The sequence below is a fragment of the Antechinus flavipes genome, chromosome 2, assembly GCF_016432865.1.
Source record: "Antechinus flavipes isolate AdamAnt ecotype Samford, QLD, Australia chromosome 2, AdamAnt_v2, whole genome shotgun sequence".
Taxonomy (NCBI): domain Eukaryota; kingdom Metazoa; phylum Chordata; class Mammalia; order Dasyuromorphia; family Dasyuridae; genus Antechinus; species Antechinus flavipes.
Genome location: NC_067399.1, coordinates 518,398,284 through 518,425,868, shown reverse-complemented (window position 1 = coordinate 518,425,868; position 27,585 = coordinate 518,398,284). Strand labels below are relative to the sequence as shown.

Sequence of the window (27,585 nt, the reverse complement as noted above, 5' to 3'; positions counted from 1 at the left end):
TTTTATCTCATTTAAATTTCCCCATAACCCTGGGTGGCAGATACGAATGTTATTCTCGTTTTACAGAGATGGAAATTGAGGCAGAGATTAAGTGATTTGTCCAGAGTCACACAGCTGTATCTGCAGTCATATTTCAACTCAGGTCTTCCTGATTTCAGATACTGCACTCTATTGAACCACCTGGCTGCCCCTCCCAGACATGATCTAATGTTTTTCCAGATGTTCATACTGTCCATGGAATCTAATATTGGCAGAAAAGTGTGCATTTATGTGTTTGTGTGTGTGCATACATGTGTATATGGGGGTGTGGTGGAAAGTAATAATATGTCAGTTATTATAGAAATACTCATTTCTAAAGTAGTCTATTCTTAAAATAGCTTTGTGTCACTCAGGAAAAAAAAAAGACTAGATTTAGAGGGTTAAGAAACTAGCAAGGACCAGGAACTCTTGTAGACCCATGAAGAGAGAGAAAAAAAGAATCTCAAAGCTGATGTTTCTATTTTGGACATTGTTCAAGCCTCCCCAGGAGTCACTCCCCCAAGTTGATGGCTGTCTGGCTAGAAAGGATGCAAAGAGGTTTACTGAATATCCCAGTGCTTTTCCTGAGATCACACAACTAGTAAGAGGCAAAGCAAGCTAGGATTTGAACTCTGACTCTAAATATAATACTCTTCTCAAGAGAGCCAAAAAGACCTTTTTTGGACTATATGCGATACACCCATACAGGAGAAAGGTATCACTAACTTTCCCAGATCATCCTCTTACTCCCACACAGTGTCACATAACACGTCTGTTATCATATACTTGCCTTGCCTAAATTATTATGTTCTACAGCAATTTCTCGAAAGAAGAAATAAACATAGTTTCCATATTCTATGGCATGAAGAAAGTGTGGCTCTGAAAGAAAAATTGAAGACAAACTGGTATCTAAAGGAGAATTCAATTAGTATTAGACACTGAGTGCTATGAATGACTGACAGATGTCTCTTAGTTACATACAAACAAGTCAACAGGAACTCTGATATGCCAAAGATTTTAAGGAGTTCAAATATGGGTGTATTCAAGCTTCAATGAACTTAAAAGTCTTTAATGTCAGCTAATGGACTGTAAAAAGGCCTACAGGGAATTATGCTACAGCAAAGGTCTTTGTTTCTACAGATTTATTCATTAACCTATTTAACTAGGAAAGAAAAACTCTTAAAGTCGAAATAAAACCTTGAATTCCAGGCCCAAAATAACAAGTTCATTTATTTCAGTTCTTACATCTCTACACATTTATCACATTCATCCCCACTAGGATATTTTAAAAATGCAAGGAAGTGCTAAAGATCATATAGAAAAAGAGCCCGGTTGAGGTCAGATTGCCAATCCAGAGCTCCCTTCCCTAGACCCTGCCAGAAGCATTTTATGATACAGCTAAATAAACAGTGCTCTGTCATTGAACCTCCTCCCTCCCAGGGCTCTTGGCTGGGTCATCCTAGGCTCTAAGATGCCCCCATTCTTCAAAGGTACCTTTTATCCACTTGGAGTCATATTTTATGGTCCGTAGGGCGGATCCATCACCCATGCTCCGATAAATGACTGCATCACTTGCCAGGAAGTCGGCTACTGTTGCAGAGTACAGTTTGCCATCTGAAACAAGAGTTCTGGATTTGGTATAGCGAGTGAACAAAACATGAAGCAAAGGGCAGAGGCAAGCACAAGGGTCAATGCAAAGATAACTAAGAGAGGTTTCCATTCCTCAGAGAGCTTATGATCTTGTATTCACAATAACAATACTTTGCATATCTGTCATGTGGGGAAAGTCTCTTGATTTTTCTGTGCCTCAGAGTCCACATTTGAAAACAGTGGCTGGCTCAAATAGTCTCTAAGTTATAAGTTCATGTTAATACACACAAAAATCCTTCCAGATAATCAGAGCAAATACTAACAACTAGCATTTATTTAGGGATTGGCATTTGCAAACAGTTTACATGCTTATCTCATCTAATTATCCCAACAATGTTGGGAGGTAGAGGGGGTTTTTCGCTTTTATTTGAACTTGTAATTGTATCTATGTGAGGAAATATTGGTGAGGAAATTTCCCCAAAAGATGCAAATCAACAACTCCTCTATAACTTAAAAATCTTACAAGACTTTCCTTGGAGCACTGAGTAACTTACTAAGAGTCATTCATCTAGTGTATATATCAAAGGCAGCACTTGAATCCGGTTATTTCTGACTCCAATGGTGGGCTTCTAGTTACTATACCTTATTGCATCTCATGATATAGGTACTCACAGTATTACTATACCAATTTTACAGATGTGGAAATAGATTCAGAGAAGTTAAATGAATTTCTGTGAACACATATAGCTAGTATCATACACTAGATTCAAATTCAGGGCTTTTTGAATTTAGTTCTATCATAAAAATCATTTAACAACCAAATTACTCTGTCCCTATTGTATCATTATTTTTATTTTACAAATTAGGAAACTGAGACACAGAAAATTGCTTTTCACGTTCACAGAGCTAATTAAATGGTATCACTAACTTCTAGGATTAGAAACAAGCTCTCCTGGCTTCATATAGAGCAATCTTTTTGCTATAATACATACAATTTGTTATCATATATATGTATATATGTATGTATATATATACATGTGTGTGTATATATATATTCCTATATATATATATATATACAGAAAAAAATATATGTGTGTGTATGTATATATATATATAGAGAGAGAGAGAAAGAGAGAAAGAGAGAGACAAGTCACTTCTCTTTTGGAATTATTATAGCTTTCATTGAAATAATTTCACTTTCCATCAATGTCTTTGGAAACCTATTTAAAGATCTGATTTTCAGCACACCTGTGTGAAAGAAGCTAACCAAGTGGCCATTGGCTTTCCTGTAAAAAATTGTTCATCCCCTTTAATGTCAATAGTTATTTGGCATCATGACTAAAAAAGATCTTACCAGCAAAGAGGGCAACATTGGTTTGTCTGGCATCAAATGGGCATCTTGCCAAGCCACTGATTTCTTCCCCATCATATTCTAAAGTATTCAACTGCAGAAGGAGAATAAAGAGCAGGTATCACATCTGTTCTATGTACCAGTTTGAAAGCAACTATGTTTGACTTCTGTTATAATTCTAAATGACAAATTCTGTCTCTGTCTCTATTTTTCCTTAGCATTAGAGAAAAAACAAGTCACTAGGGTACAGATTAGAAAACTCAACTCTGACACTGAAATAGTGAAGGTTTAAAAGTCTATAACAATAACAAATAAATCATATTATATCTAATGTACTTACCCTATAGTATCTGCACATGGGATTAAATGCATTTGTGCCACAGACAAAAACCATCTCATCATTTCTTGGAACAAACACTTTAATAAAGTTGTGGCACTCATCCTTAAAAAAAAAAAATCAAGTTACACATTAACAATTTATTTTTCACATGGCTCTCTGATAGCATTCCCAACTTCAACTACTCCAAGCTTTCCACAGTTGAACTCACTTTGTGTTTGCCCTTCATGGCACAGTTTTCTCGATCCTGCTGCCTTGATCTCCATGTTAATTTCTGTTTTAATCAAATAAAAAAAGGGATTAATTTTTTACTTTGGAAATATTTTCCTGGAGAAGGGAGAAGGATGGGGGAGATAGAGATGGGTAAATTTAAATCAATTTCATTAAAAAGAGCTGCTTACCTTACTTGGTATCACTTCTGCTTTGGGGACTTCATTTAAATTTACAGTATAAACTTGATCTCTGTTGGAAATAAGAGAATAGGACATGTTATTAGAAGACATAAAATGAAAGCCTGTTGCTGTTTTTTGTTCGTTTTTACAGATCTGCCTCTCTACTATGTTGTAGAGTCTTTAGAGATTGCTCACCTAAGGAAACAATTTAGTAAACAAAGGGCATGTTTTCCTTGGTAAGATACCTTTGGATCGCTTCCCTACTCAGAGAGAGAGTATTATCAGGGTAGCTCAAAGTATGAGCATAAACATACTTGTGATATTCAGCTGGCTCATTCCATGTTAAGAAATAGGGAAGAATTATTTTCCAGCTATTCTCTAGTTTTCAGAAAGAACAATGAAGTGTGAGACCTTAACAGCTATAGTAACAAAGTGCTGATGAATGCTTTGTCTCTGCTGTTTTCCCTGCTACAGAACTCTGGGAATTTTCTGGGTAGCTTGGTTTCCCCCCATACCCCTTTTATCCTGCCTACTTCTGATTTTTGATCGCTATCTACATATTGCTTTTTCATGAACTAGATGCATTAAAGCATGCCCCACTAGAGAAAAGAATTTTAATCTAATAAACCAACGAGAGGAAAATTACCTGCCAGCAATATAAAGTGTGTCTCGAATTTTCAACATCAGCTGAAAGTCCAGCCTGTGCTGAGATTCATTGCCTGAAGGGCGTCCTCTAAAAACTGGATATTGCCTTGAATCTGCAAGTAAAAATGGCCTGCACCATCAGTCAGGATTATGGAGTTGGAAGATCAATAGACAGCATTGATTAGCTGTATATACTAGTTGTAGAAGGGTTTTAACTAAATTCCTCTAGTAATGTCTTGAATGTAAATGAATAAAAGATGGGAAATGTCAGCAAATGGTCTTTTTTATACCAAAATTACATGACTTATTTTTGATTGCTTTGGAAAAGAACACCTGAACAAAACACCTGACTTGGGGGTTGGGGGGTTAAAAAAAAGAGGAAGGAAAGAAGGAAGGAAGGAAGGAAGAGAGAGAGAGAGAGAGAGAGAGAGAGAGAGAGAGAGAGAGAGAGAGAGAGGAGGGAAGGAAGGAAGGAAGGAAGGAAGGAAGGAAGGAAGGAAGGAAGGAAGGAAGGAAGGAAGGAAGGAAGGAAGGAAGGAAGTCAAGAAATAATTAGGGACAAATTCAAAATTTAAAATATCTTTAAAAAAAGAAAAAGCAAATAAAAATTCCTATCTCTACAAAATATGCTGAGGAATTGAGAACCAAAGTGCCTCTTTCTTTTGAAAAAGGAATCATTTTATGGCTTACTTACAGTGGTAATCAACGGTATTGATAGGTTCATCGTCCTCAGGAAAGCTGACTGCCCTCAACTGGGAGATGGTTATTAGAAGTATATATGCACAAAGCAGGGGGGGCCTCATGGTTGGCCAAGGAGGGGAAAAAGAGCAGCGTTTCCTTAGAAATCCTGGTTAGCTACCTGAAAAACAGAAACAGGTTGAAAAGATTTCTGTGCTGAGATAAAACTGTTTTCTCATTTGTAATCAGCTCAATTTCACCAGCACCCCTTTCTTCCCCTCCCCATGAATGCTAGCAGATCTGGATGAGGCACCTTTACAAACACAGAGAGAAGGTGGCAGCATTCCAGAACTGATTAAATTTAGCATCTGGGAAGCGTATGGATGTTTGTGAATTTTTTAGGCAAATTTACAAGCTTTTTTTTTTTTTTGGAGGTAACTATGTATGTCATCACAGCAAAGTCACAAGAACCATAGACAGAAATGCAGGCTGCTGACTTGGCAAGAAGATGGTGAAAGTTGGGATTAGAATTTTAATTAAACTGCAATTTCGTTCCCTTCCCCCAAACCCCCTGAAAAGCATTCAATACAGAATTTCCCTCCATCTCGTAAAATGCCTAAACTGCCTTCACAGATATCCTGAGAGATAATGACAGCCGTCACCCTAGTAACCTATTGGCTGAAGATGGTGTAATGCTATTGCTGTAAGCATAATGAGGAGTTTAAACCCCAAATCTGTGAGTAGTTTTTGTTGTTATTTTGTTTTATTTATTCTGAACTTGGCAGTAATCAACATGTTAACAGCCATAAAATAGATGCCCTAGAATATAGAGACAGGTGAGATTGGCAAAAGAAAACTAATAGGAAAAAAAAATTTCCATACAATGTAGCAAAAAAAATGGCAGAGATTAAATAGCTGAGTTGATAAAGAGATCATCCAGGTATAAATATTTTTTAATTAAAGCCCTCAGAAACATGCCACATTAAAATGTGATATTAGAACTTACAATATTAGAATATAATAATGATATATAATGTAATTATATACAATATATATCATATTATATTAATAAAATATGATTATGTTATAACTTTAATTTATTATAAGTTACAATATTTTACTCCAAGTTTTAAGATCATCTCATGCAGCTTTTTAATTTTCACATGAGGAAACTGAGGCCCCAAGAGAATAAACTATTTGTTCAAGGACATGTATCAAGTTATACAGAATTCTAGATTGAAAATTAGAACAAATCTTACAAGGTCATTTTGTCCCTTCTCTTCTTCACCCTATTTTTAAAAACAGATTTAGAAAATGAGGTCCAGAGGGATTAAATATCTCAAATAAGGAGGTAAAATGTAGAAGTGGGATTCTGATATCAAATCCTGTACTTTTTACATAGAAACAAATTAATTAAATTCTTGTGTTTTCCCCACTCCCCCTTTTACAACATAAAAACAGGTTGGATGATCTGCTGGGAATGTTGAGGTAATCCAATGGGCAGGGATTGAACCCCACATATCTCCCCTATGGGCCTTAAGATTACAATTCACCAAGTAAAACGTTTAATCTAGAGGATGTTATTAAAACTTAATTAATTAAAAAAACAAAGCAGCCACCAAAACCCCAGCTTTCCTACTCTACCCTTTTGATAGCTCTCCACAGGATGGATGGGTATATACATAAAACTCCAAAGACCCTATTTTGCCCAGACTATTTCTATCACGTTGGATTGCCATCTACTATTTAAAAATATCTGGATTTTCTCCCTATTGCAAAGCTGAAGTGAAAACATGAGATCATTCCAACTACAAGAGAATTCCAACCTCTCGGCCAGAGGCAACAAGATTGCTTCTTACATGGTTCTTAGAACAATCATACATGTAAATGTGAGTTTGAGGAATGCTGACATTGTAAAGAGAGAACAATTCTGGAATAAATATACTGAAGCTCAGATGAAAGGTATCCTAGCCTCCAAAAGCTTTTCCTAAATAGAAGATAGAGATGAAAATAGTAACGTGTTTTAAAAAAACTAAGGTGGGGGGAGAGGCAGGGCAGTGAAGGTCAGAAATCAGGATGATTATTTTGACTTGAGAAGGAGAGCAAAGATCAGCTTATAAAATCTGACCAGGAAAAAGGAAACTAGACCAGAGATGTCTGTAAGTACAAGACTAGGAAAACAATACTGCGCAAGAGGTAAGGAGACTGCCTGAATCCAGTCTAGTCTTGAATATGAATATAATGGACAGCAAAGAGAATCTTGCTTAATCAGTGTCACTTAAAAATTTTTATCTGAGCTAAGAGTACAATTGGGGGGAGGGATCAGGGAGCAGCATACTAGGGGGGGAAATATCAAAAAACAAAAAATATATATTTCTTTTAACTCTATTAAGCTATTTTAATGTTTAAAATATAAAATATATCCTTATTTTAACTATATTAAATGTTTAAAATACAAAATAAATATCTTAATATAATTTAAATATAATAAATGTGCTAGATGAATTCTAGGGTGACAGAAAATAAGTATTTTATTTTACATTTAAACATATTCAAATGCTTTAATATATTTTAATATAAAATTAATAAAATGAGGAATAATAGTCACTGAAAATTCTACTTAGACCGTTAAAAGGAGTTAAATCAAACTGAGTAAAAATTAAGTGGGGCTTACAATTTGTCTATTTGTTGATCTACTATATCTATATAGATTTGTATCTAAGCACAGAAAGTAAAGCTAAAAGGGACCTTGTAGTCCTCTCTCATCACCCAGATTAGGAAACTGAGGCCCAGAGAAGAATGTGACATGCTCACGGTTATACTGATGGGGAGTAAGAGAAGCAGGAATTAAACTGAGAGCCTCCAAGGTTGGTGCACCTTATGGACTGTTGAAATAGTTGTGAACTTAATTGGATGAATGTGAGTGGTACTAAAGACATTAGTAAGTATTAGGCACTATGCTAAGCCCTTCACCAATACTATCTCATTTGATCTTCACAAAAATCCTAGAAGACGGGTCCCTAAGTTCAAATGTTCACTTTGATACTTAGTTGTTTGACCATGAATAGAATTAACTGTACAGTTGAGGAAACTAAGGCATTCAGGCTGAGTCAATTATCCAGAGTCACATAGCTACCAAATATCTAAAGGTGGATCTGAACTTGACGCTTCTTGACTCTTAAGGCTCAGTGTTTTATTCATTTCAAATTGAGCTGAGAGATAAAAGGCCATAGTCCCAAGATCGAGGTCTCTGGCAAAAGGACCGCATCAGTTCTTAAATGGGGGGAGCCCAGAATATTTTACTACAATCCCCTAATATGGCTCATTTGCTAGGAAAGCTTACCCACCATTGCCCATAGTCTAGGAAATCCCACGTCCTACAATTTGAATCCTACGTCAGTCAATGGCTTCCTCAAATTATAGCAAAAATCACTCCGCTGCTCTGGGGCTAATCTATGCTTATAATACTGTGTGAGCCTGACTGTTGAACAAAATGACCTCTAAAGGTCTTATACATCTACCGAGGTAAGTTCTTCCAGCCTTACCTCCCTCACAGGGGGTTATTGAATTTATAAGGCCCTTTGAAAAGGTGAAGCATTATGTAAATAAGAGATGCTCTGGTGATGATTAAATTATGCTAGGGCACTAGAACTAAGACCTGTACTACTATGATGGAAGGAAAAAAAAAAAAGGAAATTTCTATGCTGTTTTTTGATACAATGAGATAAAAACTGAAAAAAAAAATCTTTCCAATTATCTGGATACTTACAAACATCTTAATGAACAAATGCTAGTCAGGAAAGCTCTTTGATAGCCATGAGGAAATAGCCCACCACAGGCCATCACATGCATTATATGACTACATCCTCTTTCTCCTCTGTGCACTAGTGTTTCATGAAGGAACCAAGCCACTAAGTATAAAGTATATACAGATATTACTGAAACTAATAATTAAATGCATTATAAAGCTTAAACAAAAACAGAAATTTAAAAATGATGAGTTAAAGATGAAATAATGTTTAGCCCCGGGGCCTTAGGATAAAAAAATTGCCAAGTACGCAATATTTTGTCCAGGAATCTACTGGTATCATGTAGAGAGGGACTCGATGTCCTACAGAGTCAGACCGGGTACCCCTGCACCTTCCTGGAAAGGGTTTCTCAGCAGTTGTGACCCTAGCATCAAGGTTGAAGACTGAGTCAGTGCTGACTCATAGCAGAGAGGCTAGCTGCCTAGTGAGCTATCATTTCCTGTAATTCATTCATCTGACACTGCATAAAGTGATTTCTCTTCAAATTACAACCCCCCCCCCCCTCCAACAACCACATTCTTCCCAACAGAACCAATGCTTCCTGTCGGTCACAGCACAAAGTCATCTTTAAATTCTGTCCCTGTCCCTGTCCCTATTCCTGTCTCAGTCTCAGTCTCTGTCTCTCTCTGTCTCTCTGCCTCTGTCTCTCCCTCTCTCTGTCTCTGTCTTTCTGTCTCTCTCTGTCTCTGTCTCTCTGTCTCAGTCTGTCTCTGTTTCTCTCTCTGTCTCTCCCTCTCTCTTTCTCTGTTTGTCTGTTTGTGTCTCTGTTTCTCTCTTGTCTCTGTCTCTCTATGTCTGTTTCAGTCTCTCTGTCTCAGTCTCTGTTTGTCTCTGTCTCTCCCTCTCTCTGTCTCTCTGTCTCAGCCTGTCTCTGTTTCTGTCTCTGTCTCTCCCTCTCTCTTTGTCTGTCTCTGTGTCTGTTTCTCTCTTGTCTCTGTCTCTGTCTCTCTCTCTCTCTGTCTGTCCCTATCTTTCTCTCTCTCTCTGTCTCTGTCTCTCTGTCTCAGTCTGTCTCTGTTTCTGTCTCTGTCTCTCCCTCTCTCTTTCTCTGTCTTTCTCTGTCTCTCTGTTTCTCTCTTGTCTCTGTCTCTCTATGTCTGTTTCAGTCTCTCTGTCTCACTCTCTGTCTATCTCTGTCTCTGTCTCTCTCTCATCCTGTCTCCCCATTCTCTGTGTCTTTTCTCTGTCCTTGTTTCTCTGACTCTCACCATAAGACATTTAAGCAAAACAATTCAATATATCCAATCAGAACTTGGACTGATAATGATGGAAAAATTCAAAGAAACATGTTAGGAGATAGAGATTGGTTTACTCTTGAAAAGTTCTGAAGGCATCCTACAAGTAACAATGAGCCTTGGACATGGGCCCTTTTAATTACAACAACAATAATAACGGTAGCTAACATTTACACAGGGCAGGAAGCTAAGTGGCAGAGTAGACAGCATCTTAAGACTTATCTTATGAGTTCAAATGGGCTTCAGATAGGGCAAGTCACTTAATTCTGTTTGCCTCAATTTTTTCATCTGTAAAATGAACTAGAAAAGGAAATGGCAAACCATTGGAGCTATTTGCCAAGAAAATCCTAAATAAGTCACAAAGTGTTGGACAACAAAAAATTTACATGGTGTTTTGGAGTTTGCAAACTGCTTTACATAGGTGATCTCATTTGATCCTCACAACACCCCTGTGAGGTTAGGTACTATTATTATTTTCATTTTATAGAAAAACTGATACTGGGAAATTAAGTAACTTTTGAGCATTAAGATAGAAGAAAACATTTTCTCTTTACCCTCAGAAGAAATTTTCTCTATGCCTTGCTATGCCCCCAAGAAACACTAGTTAGGAAAGATATGTGGCAGAAGTGAGCAAACAGTCTAGCATAGGCAATCACATGTCTTACAGGCTTCATCCTATTTCTTCCCTGTACTAGTGTTTCATAAAGAAGAAAAAAACCAAACATTAAACATTAAACGTAGAAAAATATAAATATAAGATTATTCTTTGTTTGCATTCATGACAGATCCATTCATTCCCTACTAGGAAATTTTTAACCAATTTTAACCAAAAGCTGCTACTCTTGAGAGCTAGGAATCACTTATAAGATGTCCTCAAGGCAGAGGGGTCACTCTTTATTATTTATTATACATTATTTTGATACACATACTCTTTAATCCAGCCAAATTGGCCACATTTTGCTAATCTTCATATGACAGATATTTCATCTCCTACTTCCATCCCACACCTGAAGAAGAGTATTCCTTTCTCAATCCTACCCCTTTGTTTTTTTCAAAATTCTTTTCAAATGCCACTATTTACATGAGAGCCTTTGATCCCCTCCAACAGCTAAGGGGCTTGCCCTCTCATCTAAAAAATTACCTTTTATTTACTTGGTATATATTTTATAATATCTAAAAGCGCACATTTCTAGTCCTAGAGACTATAGCTCCTTGAGAGCACATACTTTCATTTTTGTCATTGTATTTGCTAACATATAGCAAAGTAAATACACATTGATTCATTAATAGTTATTCTATATTTATTCATTAGTAATAAGTTATTTGCATTTTATGTTATAGAATATATAGAATAGTCTATATTATATCTTATAACATATTCTATATTATTCTGCTTTATATCCTACAATATTCTATAATAATATAATAGTTAATTCTATATTCTATAATTATCACAGATTCCTAATTTTTGGACCCAAACACCAATGGGGAAAAATGCTCCCTCAAGGAAGGAGAGAACTCATCTATCACATTATTGGAGTAGGATTTTTTGTTATTATTTTTTAAACTGGACCTGTGATTTCACTGAAATAAAACAGTGGTTCTCAAATTTTGTAGTTTTAGGACTAATTTATACTCTTAAAAACTATGAGAGCTCCTCAAGAGCTTTTGTTTAAGTGGCTTATATCTATCATTATTTACCATTTAGAAATTAAAATGTCTTTGTGTTATCATGAAAATAGTTTTGACCTCATGAACTCCTCAAAGGATCTTGGGGCTCAGCCTACAAACTAAGAATCACTAGTATAGAAGAGCTCCCATTAGGAAACCTTCAAAGAAGGTCAACACATACTGTTCCGATTTTTATTCTTAGTTGCCTGGGGCAATGAAAGGTCAAATGATTTGTCCAGAGAACACAGCTAGAAATTATCAGAGGCAGTTTCACCATCCGAAAAACTAGTCAGTGGTCTATAAACCTTTTAGTTCAAACATTCCAATCAATAAAATTTTGTTGTGTCTGCCTTCCTAATTTATGCATATTTACTTATTTATAAAACATATACTACTGTAACTAAAGAATTAAATATATTATAAAGCTTACACACAAAAATTAAAAAACAATGAGATAAAGAGGAAATAATACTTTTTCCTATTGTCTTAGGAAACAACAGTGTTTTATTGAGGTAAAATGGTGTCACAGTCAGATCTGCATTTAGGAAATGAAGATATCTATGGAGGACAAACTGGACTTGAGGTATAGAGACCAACTAGCAAGCTAATGGATAATTCTACACAAAACAGCCTTGGACTATGGGAGTTGTTGTATAAGTATGGAGAAAGATAAATGTGGGGATGAAAGGGATGAGTAATAATAAGAAATCTAGCAGGACGCTGAAGTTGTATATTGAAAAAAAGATGGAATCCTTGATGGTAATGGAGAAATCCTAGACTGGAGGTGTTAAATAAATAATTTAATGAGATCTAGAATACAGATTGCAACACAGCTGCTTATCTTGAGCAAGTCACTAAGTCCCACCAAAACAAACAAAAAAATGTGTGGGGGTACTAACGAACCTACCACCCCAATGTGATCTGTGGGGCAGAATATGGGTAAACCAAGGAGTACAAGGAAAGGAAGAATTTTCCCTATGACACATTCTGGTATGAGTGTCCAGTGTATAGGGGGAGACTGGATGTTTGAATAGCTGAGGAAGAGGTGTGGGAATGTGGTCATGTCGAGACAAGCTCCAATAAGCCGTCCTGGGGAAGGTAAGTTAAGGCCCGTTGTCCATCCCAACTCTTTAATTTGTTGGTCTTGTACCCTTTGGAATTAAGCCAGAGCCTCTAGAATGACAGGACACCAGTCTGGAGACCACTACACACACAGGCTCTGAAGAAAAACCAGAAATAGGTAATAGAGTGTCCAGGGCCATTTGTGTTTTGTATCCAACTATATATATATGGGGGCTTCACCTTCTGGTTTCTACTGGTCAGCTCCAGCTGCCATAAATAACAACTCACACTGATAGATGGAAAAGAGGGGTGAGTGACTTGCACTGTCACTGGTAAAAGGAACTCCCAGTAAAGAGATGCCTTCTGCCATGATCAGCTTTGCAATCTGTAGTCTTAGAGGATTAATACGGGGCACTGAAAGGTGGACTTGTCCAGGATCAGCCAGCTGGTCTATGTTTACAAAGTGATTTCCTAATAACAACAACATAACCATGACATAAATATATTACTATATAAATGCATTGTATAATAAATGTAATAATGTATAATAAATGTGTTACTATATAAGTTTATACATAATATTAATAATAAATGGTACTTGTAATAATAATGGTACTGGTAATAATAATAATAATGGCAGAATTATCATTAATAATAAACAGAGAGCTTTAAAGTTTACAAAGATATATATCACTTATTGTGTATCTAATTTATACTTTAATATATTTAACATCTACTGGTCATCGAAAGGGTGGGGAGAAGGAAGGGAAAAATTGGAACAAAAGGTTTGGCAATTGTCAATGCTGTAAAATTACCCATACATATAACTTGTAAATAAAAAGCTATTAAAAAAAAACAAAGATATATATCTTTGTATTATCCTCATTTTACAGAAATAGGAGTTGCCTATGGATACATAACTAGAAAATGTAGCAGCTGTGACTTGAATCCAGGTCTCCAGACTCCCAAGTCCAATGTTATTTCTATCGTGCCATCCTGGATGCTTTCCACAACAACTGCAGTCTACTCTGCAACAACCAATCTTCCCCTTGCTTATTGCCTCCCCTTGGCATCCCCCGGGCCAGTAACAGCCTTTGGATGCCACAAGAAGCATCTTGATGTCTCTAAGGCTCTCTCTACCACATAAAAGATGTGGCTTTTAGAACCACTTTTGTGAATAGCAACAAGGCTCACACGCTATTATATATGCCAGGAGGCACTGTGGTGCGCCATCAGTGTTTTAATCTCCATTCTCTGAACTCCCATTCAATAATTTAATTCGACAAATATTGATTAGGCATCTGCTATGTATGTGCAATAGTCTATGCCAGGTGTCGAGGGAGATACACAAAGACAAATGAGACATCTCTGTTTGTACCTCTCACTGCACCATCTCCAAGTCTTTCCTGCCCCCTCCAGATGGCAAAGCATCCCCCAGAACACTTGCATGGTGCTTCCTGCTGCCTCAGGAACACACCTGTGGCTCACCCAGGACCGAGACTCACCTGGAGGGCAGTGCAGAGGCATAAGGCTATATGCAGGAAGCATCCTTCACACTCATCCTTTGATCATCTCTGCGGGTCTTAACATGTAGACCCCACCTCAAACTTGAATGAATTCTGGGGCCTGCCTGTTCCAGACCAGGACCTTAATATTGCCCTAGCTTTTGTTGACAAAAGATAAGCCTTATTCACTCATCAAGACCCTCATTGATTTCTAGCCATGTTAACTGAATTCTACCCTAACTCTTTAATAAACTGCCTGTAGCCCCAGGTCAATTAGGTTCTAATCTAGCAGATGGCACAGGGTTACTACACCATATACACTGTAAGAGCTGAGCGAATATTTCATGAATCAGTGTTGGTATATCTGAATTTCTGAAGTTGTATCTTACTGTAAATTAAAGAGAGAATTTCTTCAGTGCTATGTATATTTTAAAAATAAACAATTAAGGACTGCCCTTTGCATATTTGACTGACAAAGTCAGTGACCATATTTTAATTGTATTTTTTTCAATTAACAAAAATTGATTATTCTCTCCCTCACATCCTCTTCCCCTTGGCGATAAAAAAAAAAAAAGGAAAAATAAAGCCACTGTCACAAATATACAGAGTCATGTAAAACAAATTCCATTGGTCATGTCCAAAAATAGATATCTCACTTTGTACCCTGAATTAATCACCTCTGTTAGGAGATGGGCAGCATACATAAAGTAATACTTGGTCATTAGTGTTGATCAGAGTTCTTAGGGATGACTACATCTTCCAAACCCAAAATCAGTAAGCCTGGTAAGACAAAGGATTTCATCGTCACTGTGGCAAAGCCTCCTTGAAAAGTATACTCTATTTTCCCAAATTGAGACTGAGCCAGAAAATCTTATTTATCTTTGAGTCTTTCTTTTTAAGCTCTGAGCACCAAGATTCACCACTGGTAGGCATTTAACAAATATTTGTTGAATTGATGTACCCAACATAGCACATAAAATCAAATCAATAAATTGCTCTTTTGCCCTGAACCAAAAGGCAACAAAAAGGAAACACACTATCTCTTGCTTCCCCTCTTGAGATGCTTTCCCCTTTCAAAGCCTTTCCAAGACCACAAAGCCCAAAGCAACAACATCTGTGGGCCAGTCTTATGAGCAGCAGATGCCTGAAGGTGTGATTTCAGGGTTCTGGCCACATACAGCCCATCAGTTGTCCCACATTACTAGTAAATTTTTTGAACTGAGATCCATTTCTTTGATTGAATATTTTTTCCTTTGTTTAAATATTAACATTCCTGGGAAGAAGGATAGTTAATCCCCATCTCACTTGAGACATCAAGGTCACATTGTACAAATAGCCCCCAGAACAGGGTCATACCCTAAGAGGTAGCTTCCCTCATGAAGCTTACCATCTGCTAGGAAAGATCAAATTGTACAGAGATAAATATGGCACAAACTAGAATATGGTTAAATACTTAAATGTTATAAGATTAAATAGAGAAGAAATCACCCAACAGAAGTAGTAAGGATCTTTATTGAATGACCATTTTGAAAGGGTTTGTAAAGTACTGAGGAACATGAGTACTCTACATGCCATAAGAAAATGTAGAGAAGAAGACTACAATGGAACAGATATTCTAAATCTTTTTGTTGTCAACGGATCTGAACACCTTTTGTGGCCCACTGAAGCCTAGGGACAACTTCTCAGCATAATGTAATTTAACTACATAAAATAAAATATGTAGAGTTACAAAAGAAACCAAAGGTTGGTGACAATAACAATATAATTTTCCTTTTGTCCAGGATTACAGAACTCCCTTAAATCTATCTATAGACTGATTAAGGAGGATTCAAGGATTAAGACTCTATGCCAAAGATGAGGCCATTGAGACAAATTCTGCTTATTTTATAATCTGGTTTGGAGCTGGCCCAATCTCTTTGTAATGTTTTTGTAATGGAGAGATTCTACAAAAGTTGTGAATAAACTGAATTCTCCTTAACTCTAATTATATTTTAAAAGAATTGTATAAGTTTGGCATTTAAAGGAACTGTAAAATATTCTGTACAAGAGGGGGGAGGGCATTGAGGTGATGCAAAAACAGAGAATCTTAACAAAATGTACTTAAACTATAAACTGAAAGATCCATTGGTAAAGTGAATAACCACCTACTCCACTCCCAGGATTTTTGTATACTAGGTTTTCTTAAAAGCAAAAACACCTATACTCTAGAATTATCAGCCCTTTTAGGAAAACATGTCAGTGACTCATTGGATAACAAGACTGAATTTAAATTATCCAGGCAAAAAAAGAGACCTAGAGCAAGATGTGACTAGTTCTCTCTAAGCTGAACACAAAATCCAGAGGAGCCAAGGAGCTAAAAATTCTGAACAGTGGCTCTAGAGATAAAATACACTCACACACACACACACATACTACAAATGACATGGCTCGTACAAGTTTCTGCCTGTCCACTCAAATTCAAGTCAGAAAATGTGTTGGAGCTAAAGTGTCCTGAAAATGAAGTATGATTTAAAGTGAAAATAATGTGGGAAACTAATGAGAGAATGATCCTCATGTAAGATGGCCTTCTCATTTGAAAAGCACTTCCTATTAGGGGAAAAAAATGACAAATTCATTTCTAGGGAGACCCCAGAGGCTCAAGGTTAGTTTTGTAAGAAAATAAGCATTACAAAGTAGTTGCAATCTCTTCTCCCCCAAGAAGGACATGATATATACTATGACAGAAGTGAACACAGATTTATCTGCTCTTTTCTCTGTGAAGAGCAGAAGGTCTTTCAAGGTTACCTATTGACTACAGGAATTAAATTTTTCCCCTTCTCTCTCTCCATCTCTCCCTCCCTCTTTCGGCTCTTTTCCCCTTCCCTCTCCACACGCCTCTCCCTGTCTCTTATTTCAAGCTTATATCAGAACACCTCCTCCCCACCGCTCCCATGGGCTTTCCAAGCAACTGAGTGATTCTAGATAATTAGCTTGAAACTCCAAGGTATGAATGGGATGCCAAGAGATTCAAGTCTGTCTTTGGAACATTGCCTTAGTGGGCCAAATGACCTGCTGGGATTGCCATATGGGCCAAGGCTGACATTCTGTTCAGGATAATGGGGCTCTGGTGCCATCCCTGGTTCTGCTCTCTATGCTGAGATGACAGAAGCAGGGTGTGTGTTCATACCAACTCTGCCAGATTGACTGATGCAGTCTCTAAACAAACCCTTAGCCTAGCTCACTCATTGTACAGGAACATTTTTCTCCCAGGGATTTTCCCCTCTTGCAAAATCTGCAAAATAGGATAATGATATTAATCCCAAACAAGAAAGGGATACAGGATTGTGATGTCCATTTAGGTGTGGACTCAAGAGCCTGGGATCTAGAATCCAATATTTATCAGCATTAGCAAAGACAGTCTCCACATATAAAACTCTCCATCACCTCCAGTGCTAATGACCTCTTCTCCTTCAAATTATTTTTTATTTAATTTTCTGCATATTTAACTCCCCCCAAACAAAGTAAGTTCTTTATGGACTGAGATTGTTTCATCTTTGCCGCTGTGTCCCTTGTGACTAGAATTATGCACTGGTCATAGCATGTTGACCTTGTTGAACTGAACTACTTTGAATAATACAGAAGCAGTTAATTCACCAACACATGTGACTCTTCAAGAGAATGCTGGATGTTAAGCCATATCTTTTGGTGCAACAGGCTAGAATTACTTGGCACTATGTAAAGTATGTCAGGAGAACATACTCCCACTCCCAATTGGAAATCAAGAATCCAAGGTTTAAATTTCAGTGTTGCCAATTCCTAATATTACTACCACTAGCTTTTATATATATGGTGCTTTAAGTTTTGCAAAAACTCTTCATTTATTATTCCATCTAATCCTCATTACAACCTTCTGAAATAGAGGCTATTAATTACTTCCATTTTCCAGATGAGAAAACTGAGACTAGGAAAAATTAATTAATTAACTCAGTTAATAAGTAGCTAAGGCAAAGTTGAAATCATCATAAATATTCCCTGTGATAAAAATGGCTATGTAACTCTATTTTCACATCCCATAAAAATGGGAATTGTGGCTGCCTCCTAGTGCTTTATAGGAAGTTTCAGGGGAAAAAAATTTCCAATAAAAATCCAAAATATATAAAAGATTAAAGTTGTCCTTATAATCATCAGCCAATAATCACTGCCCCTTCAAAAGGAAAATTCATCAGATGTTCATTAAAAACTAACTGTTTTGTTGTCAGACCACACCCTAAGCAGCTAGGTGGCCAGTGAAAAATACAATGGACCTGAAATCAGGATGACACAAGTTCAACACTAGCTGTGTGACTGTGGGCAAGTAATTAACCATTTGTCTTCCTCAGTTTTCTCACCTGCAAAATGGGGAAAAACAATAACTCCTACTTCCCAGGGTTACAGTCAAGATTAAACGAGAAGGAGGAATTCTGTTGAAGTACGAATGGAAGAATCAACTTGAGCTCAGCCCAAGCTGCAGGCTAAAAATGGATCCTTGACCAAGAACGCCACAGACTGAATTCTATGGCCAGAAAAAGTATTAAAGAGCAAGAGTGACTCTGAGAGCACATGCTTCCAAAATTGAGTGTTCCATCAATAGTAATAGGAATGAGACCAAAGTCTCAAGCAGTAGAGTTTCTTGAGATATGCTTAAGATGGGAATGAGACATGAGACAATGTATCCACCTGGATTTTACAGTTCTGCACAGGGCACTAAGGAGTACCCCAAGGCAGAAAGCAATCCTACAGGGAGGTACCATGTGGGGACCCTAGCTCTTAGGGGGGAAAGCACTTATCCTGGTTTCACAAAATCCTATTGTGCCATCTTTATCCGTATTTCTTCTCAGCTCACCCCAAAAGTCTAAAGCAACATTCATCTTAGCTCAAATACATCAAGAACAAAAACAATTTTAGAAGCTCATGGACTTGACCAAGATACAATGCTCCACCCCAAACATATAGTCATTTCCAATTCAAACTTACAATTATTCTGAAGTGCCAGAGCTCCCCTAAAAGCAGAGGTACCTGTTCTCCATCTTAGTTTTCTAAGACAGGGTGAGTATAATACCTACAGACATAGCCTCCCATCTCCAGGGCCAAAATTCAAAGGGGTTTTACACTAAAATTTTACTTGAAAGGTTCCTTCTGGATACAGTTTGATGGCATACTGCTGGACCTGAAGTCAGGAAGACTCATCTTCACGAGTACAAATCCAGCCTCAGACATTTAGTAGCTGGATGACCCTGTTTACCTCAGTTTCCTCATCTGTAAAATGAGCTGGAGAAGAAAACAGCAAACTGCTCCAGTATCTTTGCCAAGAAAACCCCAAATGGGGGTCAACAAATGAGGTCACAAAGAGCTGGACACGCCTGAACAACAATAACAACTCCTCTGGTATTTATGGGATGGAGCTTTGGCACGGTGGTGCTATTAGCAGAAATGTGGTTAGAACAGCACAAATGTTTGGGCTGGTTTTTGCTGCAATGATGATGACCCACTTCATTTATTTATCTATTTTAGGATAAAATGTTTATTTTATCCTATCTATTTATTTATCTATTTATTCCTTCCTTTCTTAATTTATTTATTTTAGAATATAGAGTCTGTTTATCTCACCAAGCCTGGAAGTATAGGAGCTAATTATTGACTTCCTTTCAAGTCCTTGCTAAAGTCACCTTTTTTTCTTTCTAGATCCTCTTAGTTCTAGTGTTGTTTCTGTTATCTCTGATTTATCCTTGTTTGTACATAATCGTTTATACTCCCCCATGGGATTGAGTTCCTTAAGACCAGGAACTGTTTTTTTGTATTTCTTTATATTCCCAGTGCTTACTTAGTACAGTGCCTGGCATATACAGTAGGCACCTAATGAATGTTTATTGACTGACTACTCATGGATCCAAACCTACTGTAACTGGCAAGGAAACTTGCTCTTTTGTGCCTTGGGCCAGTCTGGTGTACCCCTGATCCTAGCAATGATCTTAATGCTGAACCTGTAGTGCAGCCGTCCAAGATACTTAGACCTGTCTGCTGGGCAAATGGGATTACAGAAGTGTGTCACCATACCATACTTGTTTATTCCCATTTTACAGAAGAAAAGGAAGTTCAGAAAAGAAACTTTTCGTTCAATCAATGAGTACTTATTAAGCATTTACTGTATGTGCCTAGCTATTGTGCTAGGTGCTGGGGATACAAAGAAAAACAAAATTATTTTCTGCCCTCAAATGTTTTCTGCCCACTGTGCCACTACTCTCAGTGCTTCCTTGTTCTTTCTTGAATTAGAACTCCATCTGCCAATGCTGGACGTTTCCTTTTTTTTCTTCCAAAAAATAAGTTTTTTATTGCTGTATTCTGTTTTTTACATCATCATAACTATATCATAACTATCCCCAGTATCCTTCTCCTTTTCCCTTCCAGTCATCCCATATAACAAAGAATATTTTTTAAAAGAGATAAAGGACTAGAAAAGAGTATTGAAAGGCAAGTAATGGGCTAGAGCCAGACTATAAAGGATATATGTATTTTATCTTAAAAAATAAAATCCAAAAAACAGGAAACCACTAGAGCCTTTCTTTTTCCCAGAGTCACAAAGCTAATAAACTAAGATTCAAACCAAAGTTTCAAATTTAGGTTCAATTCTTTTTCTACTATATATGCCATACCCTAATGCTAAACTTTTAGGATGAAAATCTGGTTTTTAAAGCCCTCCACAACTTAGCCCCCTACCCTTTCAGCCTTCTACCCTTTCAATCCCACTACTCTCAATCTAGTGACAATAGCTTCCTTGTTCTTTCCTGAATTTAGAACTCCATCTCCTAATGCTGAACATTTCCTTTTTTCCCCTCCCCAAAAATAAATTTTTATTGCTGTCTTCTGTTTTTTACATCACCATAACTATCCCCAGTATCCTCCATCTTCTCCCTTCCAGAGTCATCCGAAAAAACAAATATATATTTTTTAAAACAATCCCAATTGATCAATACAACGAACAAATTTGAAAACATGGAACATACCTGTGAACTTCCCCGTTCCACAATAGGGTAGGTTGGGATTTCTTTTCATCTCTTCAAACTTTTAAATTTTTGATGTATAATTATTCTTTCCATTTACATTGTTGTAGTTACTATGAATATTGCTTTTTTCACTCTGCTCAATTCACTCTGAATCAAAAATTCATACAGATCATTCCATGCTTCTCTGTATCCACCACACGTATTATTCCTTACAGCACATTAATATTGTTACGTTCACGTACACAATTTATGTAGCCATTCTCCAATTGATAGGCATCTACTCTGCTTCCAATTCTTTGCTATCCCAAAAAGTGCTGCTATAAATATTTTGGTATATATAAGGACTTTCTTATTGATAGCTTCCTTAGGAAATAAATTCAACTGTGTGTGTATGTGTGTGTGTGTGTGTGTGTGTGTGTATATATATATATATATATATATATATATAGAGAGAGAGAGAGAGAGAGAGAGAGAGCATTATATTCATATCTCTATCCATAGACATATATATATATGAACATACATATTGTTTATAAAACTTGTATCTTGTGTATAAGCATACACATATATGCATAATGTGAATTGTATATATATATATATATATATATATATATGTATGTGTGCATACACACACACACAAATATATACACACGTACCTTGTTTGTACATATTTATTTGCATGTTGTTTTCCCTATTAACTTGTGAATTGTATGAGACCTTCCTTATATGCAGCACTTTAGTCCAGTACCTGGCACACAGTAGAGACTTAATAAAAACTGCTTGCTGACTGACTGGACAGACAGGATAAACTGGACAGACAATAAATAAAATATAAATGTTCCTTAGGTCTATGTTACTTCTTAGTATGACAGTCCCCCACGTAAACTGATTCTTGGGTTCCCCTAAAGCAGATGTTCTTAACTAGAGGTTTGTAAATAGATTTCAGGGAGTCCATTAACTTGGATAGGAAAAAAAATACATCTATATTTCAAAATAATTGTTTTTTATCCTAAAAATTAATTTTATGTATTTAAAAACATTATTCTGAGAAGCCATTTATAGGCTTAACCATACAATCAAACATGTAACATGGAAGTTACAAATTCCTGACTTCAAGATTATGATCTATTGGGAGGCATGGAGAAAAGGGAAAAAGAACAAGGTATAAGGAAATATAACTTGGTCTGCCAATGCTCAGAATCTAAAATGTTTTGGGACAAGCCCAGATCCATCTTAGTCCTTTTCTGATTCAAAATACATCCTTAAGATGATAGAAGGAGTTCCTAGGTTTCCTCAACATTTATGTGTGGGTAGAGACTGTCCCTTATTGATACCTCTTAGACCAAGTGTTCCAAAGTATCCCCTTGCTATTAGTAGCTAACATCTGAATGATCCAATTAACTTCATATGGAGAAAATCCCTAGTTCATAGCCACTAATAAAATAAAATACCTGCTAATATGGTACCATGGTCTCCTAAATGGTCTTCTCACCTCATCTCTCCCTCCTCCAAGTCATCATGCTGCTGACACATTCAGTTCCTTAAGTGGGCCATGTCCAGGACTCTACTACAAATGCTTCAAAGGCTGGTTATTGTCTACTGAGGTTCAAGCTTCTGGATCTGCCATTCAGGGTCCTCCCCCATCTGCTGCTATCCTAGGTCTTTTCTGCCATTATCTCAAACTCTTCCTTGTTCTTGTAATCTAACAATACAATAAAACGTGATCTTTTTCCTTCTCCTGAAGCTTTTCTCCCTCTGTGTTTTTGTTCTCTCCACTCCCTTTACCTGCCAGGTGGAGTTTGAGATTTCATGGATTATCCCCAAGATTACTTATCCCCAGATTACTTATAAAGCACACTGTGTATCCTCATGGTAGTCTTTCCATCCATGTTTACAAAAGAATAGAGTTAATGATTAAGGTAAAAATAGATCAGATTCCCTCTTTTAATTCCACCACCTAGTAAGGCAGCAAGAATACAAAAAAGCCTTTGTGAAAAAACAAAATGATGAGTGCAATCGTATGTTATAAGTGAACCAAGAGAATAGGAGGTGTCAGGTAGGACAAGGTTACTTTAGTCTTAACTCTTCTGGGCCCTCAGATCCATTGAAACCCAAATCTCAATTCTATTTAAGGGGCTATTTACATTCTGACTCCTCAGAGGTCCCAAGCCCTATCCCTCTAGAATCCTCCAAATACCCTTTGAAGAGCAGAGTAGATGGAGGTGGTCAGATGGCTCAGTGAATAAGGCACTGGGCTTGGAGTCAGGAAGTCTGGATTCAAATACAGCTTCAGACACTAAGTGTGTGATGGTGGACAAGTCACTTAAGCTCTCTGTCACTGGAGAAGAAAATGGCAAACTACTCCAATACCCTTGCCAAGAAAACCCCATAGACAATATTGACGTGATATAATCGAGGGGGTCATGAGGAGCCAGACATAACTAACAAGAAGCTGCTGAGAAGAGCAAAAAAGCAAAAGCAAGGAAGCAGGTTAAACTATCTGTCTCCAGAAATTTCCTTTCCCTTTTTAAGGGTAAAAGATGCTGAGTAACATTTTTGATATTCTTCAATAATTTAGTTCAGCAAAAACTCATCAATCACCTACTATGTGCATAACACTGTAGTAGGCCCTACATTTGGATAAGAGCAACTAGCAAAGATGCATACAATTGTTTTTTGGTTTGTTGGGACCAAAACGGTGATCTCAGAGGTGAAAGGAACTCCCTTTACTAATGAAGATCTGTAACATATGGGATAACTTAATTATCTTAGAAAATTGCTAAGGGGACTGAAGACTTAAGATCACAGATCAGAAGCTGGAACAGAACCCAGGTGGTTCTAGCTGAGGTTCAGCTCATTAGCCATTACACTTCTCTGTTTTTCAGATAAGTACACTACTAAATAATGCACAATAAGTTTATCAGGAAGCCGCAAAATAAACACATGATGAGGCCTTTAGTGTATGTGTAGGGGAAGCTTCTTTCTCAGTAGCTCTGGCATGAAATCATGATTTCCAACACCTTTTAACTGTTGGTTATTAAATCTAGCCAAATAGACATCATCCCATTATACAGATGGAAAAAGAAAGCAAAAAGAATTGGAATGTACTTCCAGTGCTAATGGTAAACAGCAGTCAATAAGTGCTATGAAAATGCCCAGAGAGATCCTCTTCCTTCCACACCCAAGAACTAATGCATCTCTGTGCCCCGAAGGGAAAAAAGGATGTGACGGTTCATTTTTACTACTTAAAGAAATTAATTCGGATTCTTCATCGGAAGGACAAATGTTGAAGCTGAAGCTTAAATACTCTAGCCAAATAATGAGAAGATGGGACTTACTGGAAAAGACCCTGATGTTGGAAAAGACTGAAGGCAAAATAAAAAAGAGATGGACAGGATGTGATGGACAGATGGGGTGATGAACATGAGCTTGGAAATCCCTTGGGAGATGGTGGAGATGTGCTATGGTTCAGAGGTCATGAGTCAGACAACCTTTAAACTATGTACCTTTTGCATTAACTTAATGAGCTGTGCAAGTCAGCTTCCCTACTTAGGAATTCAGTTTCCTCATCTATAATATGAAAAGATTGGACTAGATGATAAAGATCTCTAGGGTCCCTTTGAGTCTCAGTTTCCTCACCTGTAAAATGAAGAAATGGAGTGAGATAACCTCTTAGATCCCTTCCAGCTTTATAAGTCTAGTATTCTATTATGAAATTTCTTTCGTCTACTCTCCATACAATTTTTCTCTTCAGGCATTTATGGTCTAATAGCACATTTGCTCTATTCCCCAGAAAGGCAAATCTGGACAGAGAGGTGAAAGATTAATATGCAGAATAAGACATATTTTTCAATATGGCCAACATAAAAATTTGGGTTTCTGACTATGAAAAAATTAAAGTCAAAGGAAGAACTTAAAAAGGAAAGAAAAGAAAAGAGAAAGAGAAAAATGCTCCTTCTCTGGCCAACATCCAGATCCCTGGTTTTGGATGAAGACATTAATTCTCCAAATCTGTAACGAGGCAGAATTTTCCAATGTGGGGTAGCCACATATGTGCAGAAAAAAAAGGCTTAATATAAATGACAAAACATATATAAGGAGATTGTTTTCCTTGATATTTCCTGTACATATACTCTTCAAGCAGTAGTGAAGAGTGGGGAATGTGCCAGGGGTCCTTGCAGGTGTTGGGAAAAACAATCATGAGGCGGGAATGTGAAAAGAATATTGGACCTGGAGACAACAGAACAGAATTCAAATCCAACTTTGCCCCTGTCTATCTTTCATTTACTATAATGTGTAACCCCGACAAGTACTTTCTGAAGCTCACTTCCTTTATCACTAAAATGGAGATTGTATTTGTAATTACCCATCCAGATTTGTTGCAAGAATTTAAATGAGATGCTTTATGTGTAAAACATTTTGCAAACCTTGAGATAGCATATAAATATGTGTATATTATAGCAAAAACTTGAAATAGTGTATAATATTAAACAATACATAAATATTTGTATATAGCTATGGAGAGGAAATACCACCGTATCATAGGATCATGGACCTAGAGAGCTAGAAAAACATCACTTAAGTCCAGCAAGTTAATTGACTTGCCCAATTTCACACTGGTACTGAGTCTCTGAGGGAGAATTTTACCTAAACTGGAGTTCTCTCCTCCAGACTAACATTGTGGCGTAATGGACAGAGAATTAGTCTTAAAAGTCAAAAAAATCTATATTAAAGTGACACCTGCTGGCATCATAATCTTGGGCAAATCCATTAACTTTTCAGTATCCAAAGAGGCTCTCTCACTCTGGAAATTACATCTACAGAGGGAGTTTCCTCACTAAGAGTTCTGTATATCAACAAAATCATAGGTTTGGTTCAAAATATATTTATATAAATGTCAGTTTTTAATATTAGTTCCCCTTTGCTGAAGATAGTCAAGCAAAGACTAGATGAACATTCAGAAAAGCTGTTCTGGATTTCTATGACCTGTAAGTTCTCTACCAACTCCTTTTTTTTTTTTAATAATTGCTTTTTATTTTTAAAATACATGCAAGGATAGTTTCCATCATTTACTCTTGCAGAACCTTGTACTCCAATTTTTTCTCCCTCTTTTTCCCCTCCTCTCCTCCCTTAGACAAGTAATTCAATATATGTTAAACATGTGCAATTCTTCTATACATATTTCCACATTTATCTGCTGCACATCTCTTCCAACTCTTTTTTAGATTATGATTCTATGGCTGAATAAGTTATGGTATATGAATGTAATGGAATAGTATTGTTCTATAAGAAATGACAAATAGTCTGATTTCAGAAAATCCTGAAAAGACTTACACTGGTGCTAAGTGAAGTGAGCAGAACCAGGAGAACATTATACACAGCAACAGCAAGATTACGTGATGATCAACTGTGATGAACTTGGCTCTTTTCAACAATGAGGTGATTCAAAGTAATTCCAATAGATTTGTGATGGAAAAAGAGAACTACAGAGACTGAATGGAGATCAAGGCATAGCATTTTCATCTTTTGTTGTTGTCTGCTTGGGTTTCTTCCTTTTTCCTTTTTTTCCCCTTTTAATCTGATTTTTCTTGCACAGCATGATGAATATGGAAATATGTTCAGAAGAATTGCACATTTAACCTATATGGGATTGCTTGCTGTCTAGAGGAAGAGAAAGATTTGGAACACAAGGTTTTGCAAAGATTAATGTTGAAAATTATCTTTGTATGTATTTGGAAAAATAAAATATTTGGAAAAAAATAATATTAAAAATATAATTCTAGAAGTCACTGGCTAATTAGGGGATGCTGAATTTGGGCAATTAATTAGGTGTGATCATCAGGACAATGGACTGAGTCAGATTCTAAGGAGATATCTAAGATGATATTACTGTCCTAGATTTCACAGTACTCCCCTAGAAAAGCAAGGGACTGGATTTCAAGCCTCTCATCAGACAGGAGGATACCCTCCAGTCCCCCATATATATGCTCTGCCCTCATCTTTTCCAGTTACATTGTCCTGAATTTCCCCTTTCTTTTTATCTCTTCTCCTAGCTAAGCCCAACAGTAGCTTAAAATTAGCTGTCGGAGCTAAGCATACTCAGTAGCCACAGGGAGCCTTTGATTAAAAGGCAGAAGTTCTAACAATTCCCTTTTGTCTTTATATTGTATAAGTGAGTGTCAAGCAGTCCAGTAATTGTCCCTGAAATGTCTGGATGGGTCAATCCCATTCTGCCATTAAGAAATTATATACGAAGTTAAATGAACTGGTCTG

General features: G+C 36.9%; 1 protein-coding gene across 3 annotated transcripts in view; it reads right to left on the bottom strand.

The window, feature by feature from the left end:
- Positions 1–27,585, bottom strand: part of SEMA6D (semaphorin 6D) — a 544,855-nt gene that overhangs the window by 12,905 nt on the left and 504,365 nt on the right. For all 3 annotated transcript variants that reach the window (XM_051980589.1, XM_051980590.1, XM_051980591.1), the window contains 8 exons: positions 5,028–5,192; positions 4,335–4,446; positions 3,698–3,758; positions 3,508–3,570; positions 3,300–3,401; positions 2,963–3,053; positions 1,513–1,632; positions 809–897 (listed from right to left, as the gene is read on the bottom strand). In XM_051980589.1, coding sequence (XP_051836549.1) covers positions 809–897; positions 1,513–1,632; positions 2,963–3,053; positions 3,300–3,401; positions 3,508–3,570; positions 3,698–3,758; positions 4,335–4,446; positions 5,028–5,136 — 747 coding nt within the window. In that variant the 5' untranslated portion in view covers positions 5,137–5,192. The remainder of the gene's footprint in view (positions 1–808; positions 898–1,512; positions 1,633–2,962; positions 3,054–3,299; positions 3,402–3,507; positions 3,571–3,697; positions 3,759–4,334; positions 4,447–5,027; positions 5,193–27,585) is intronic.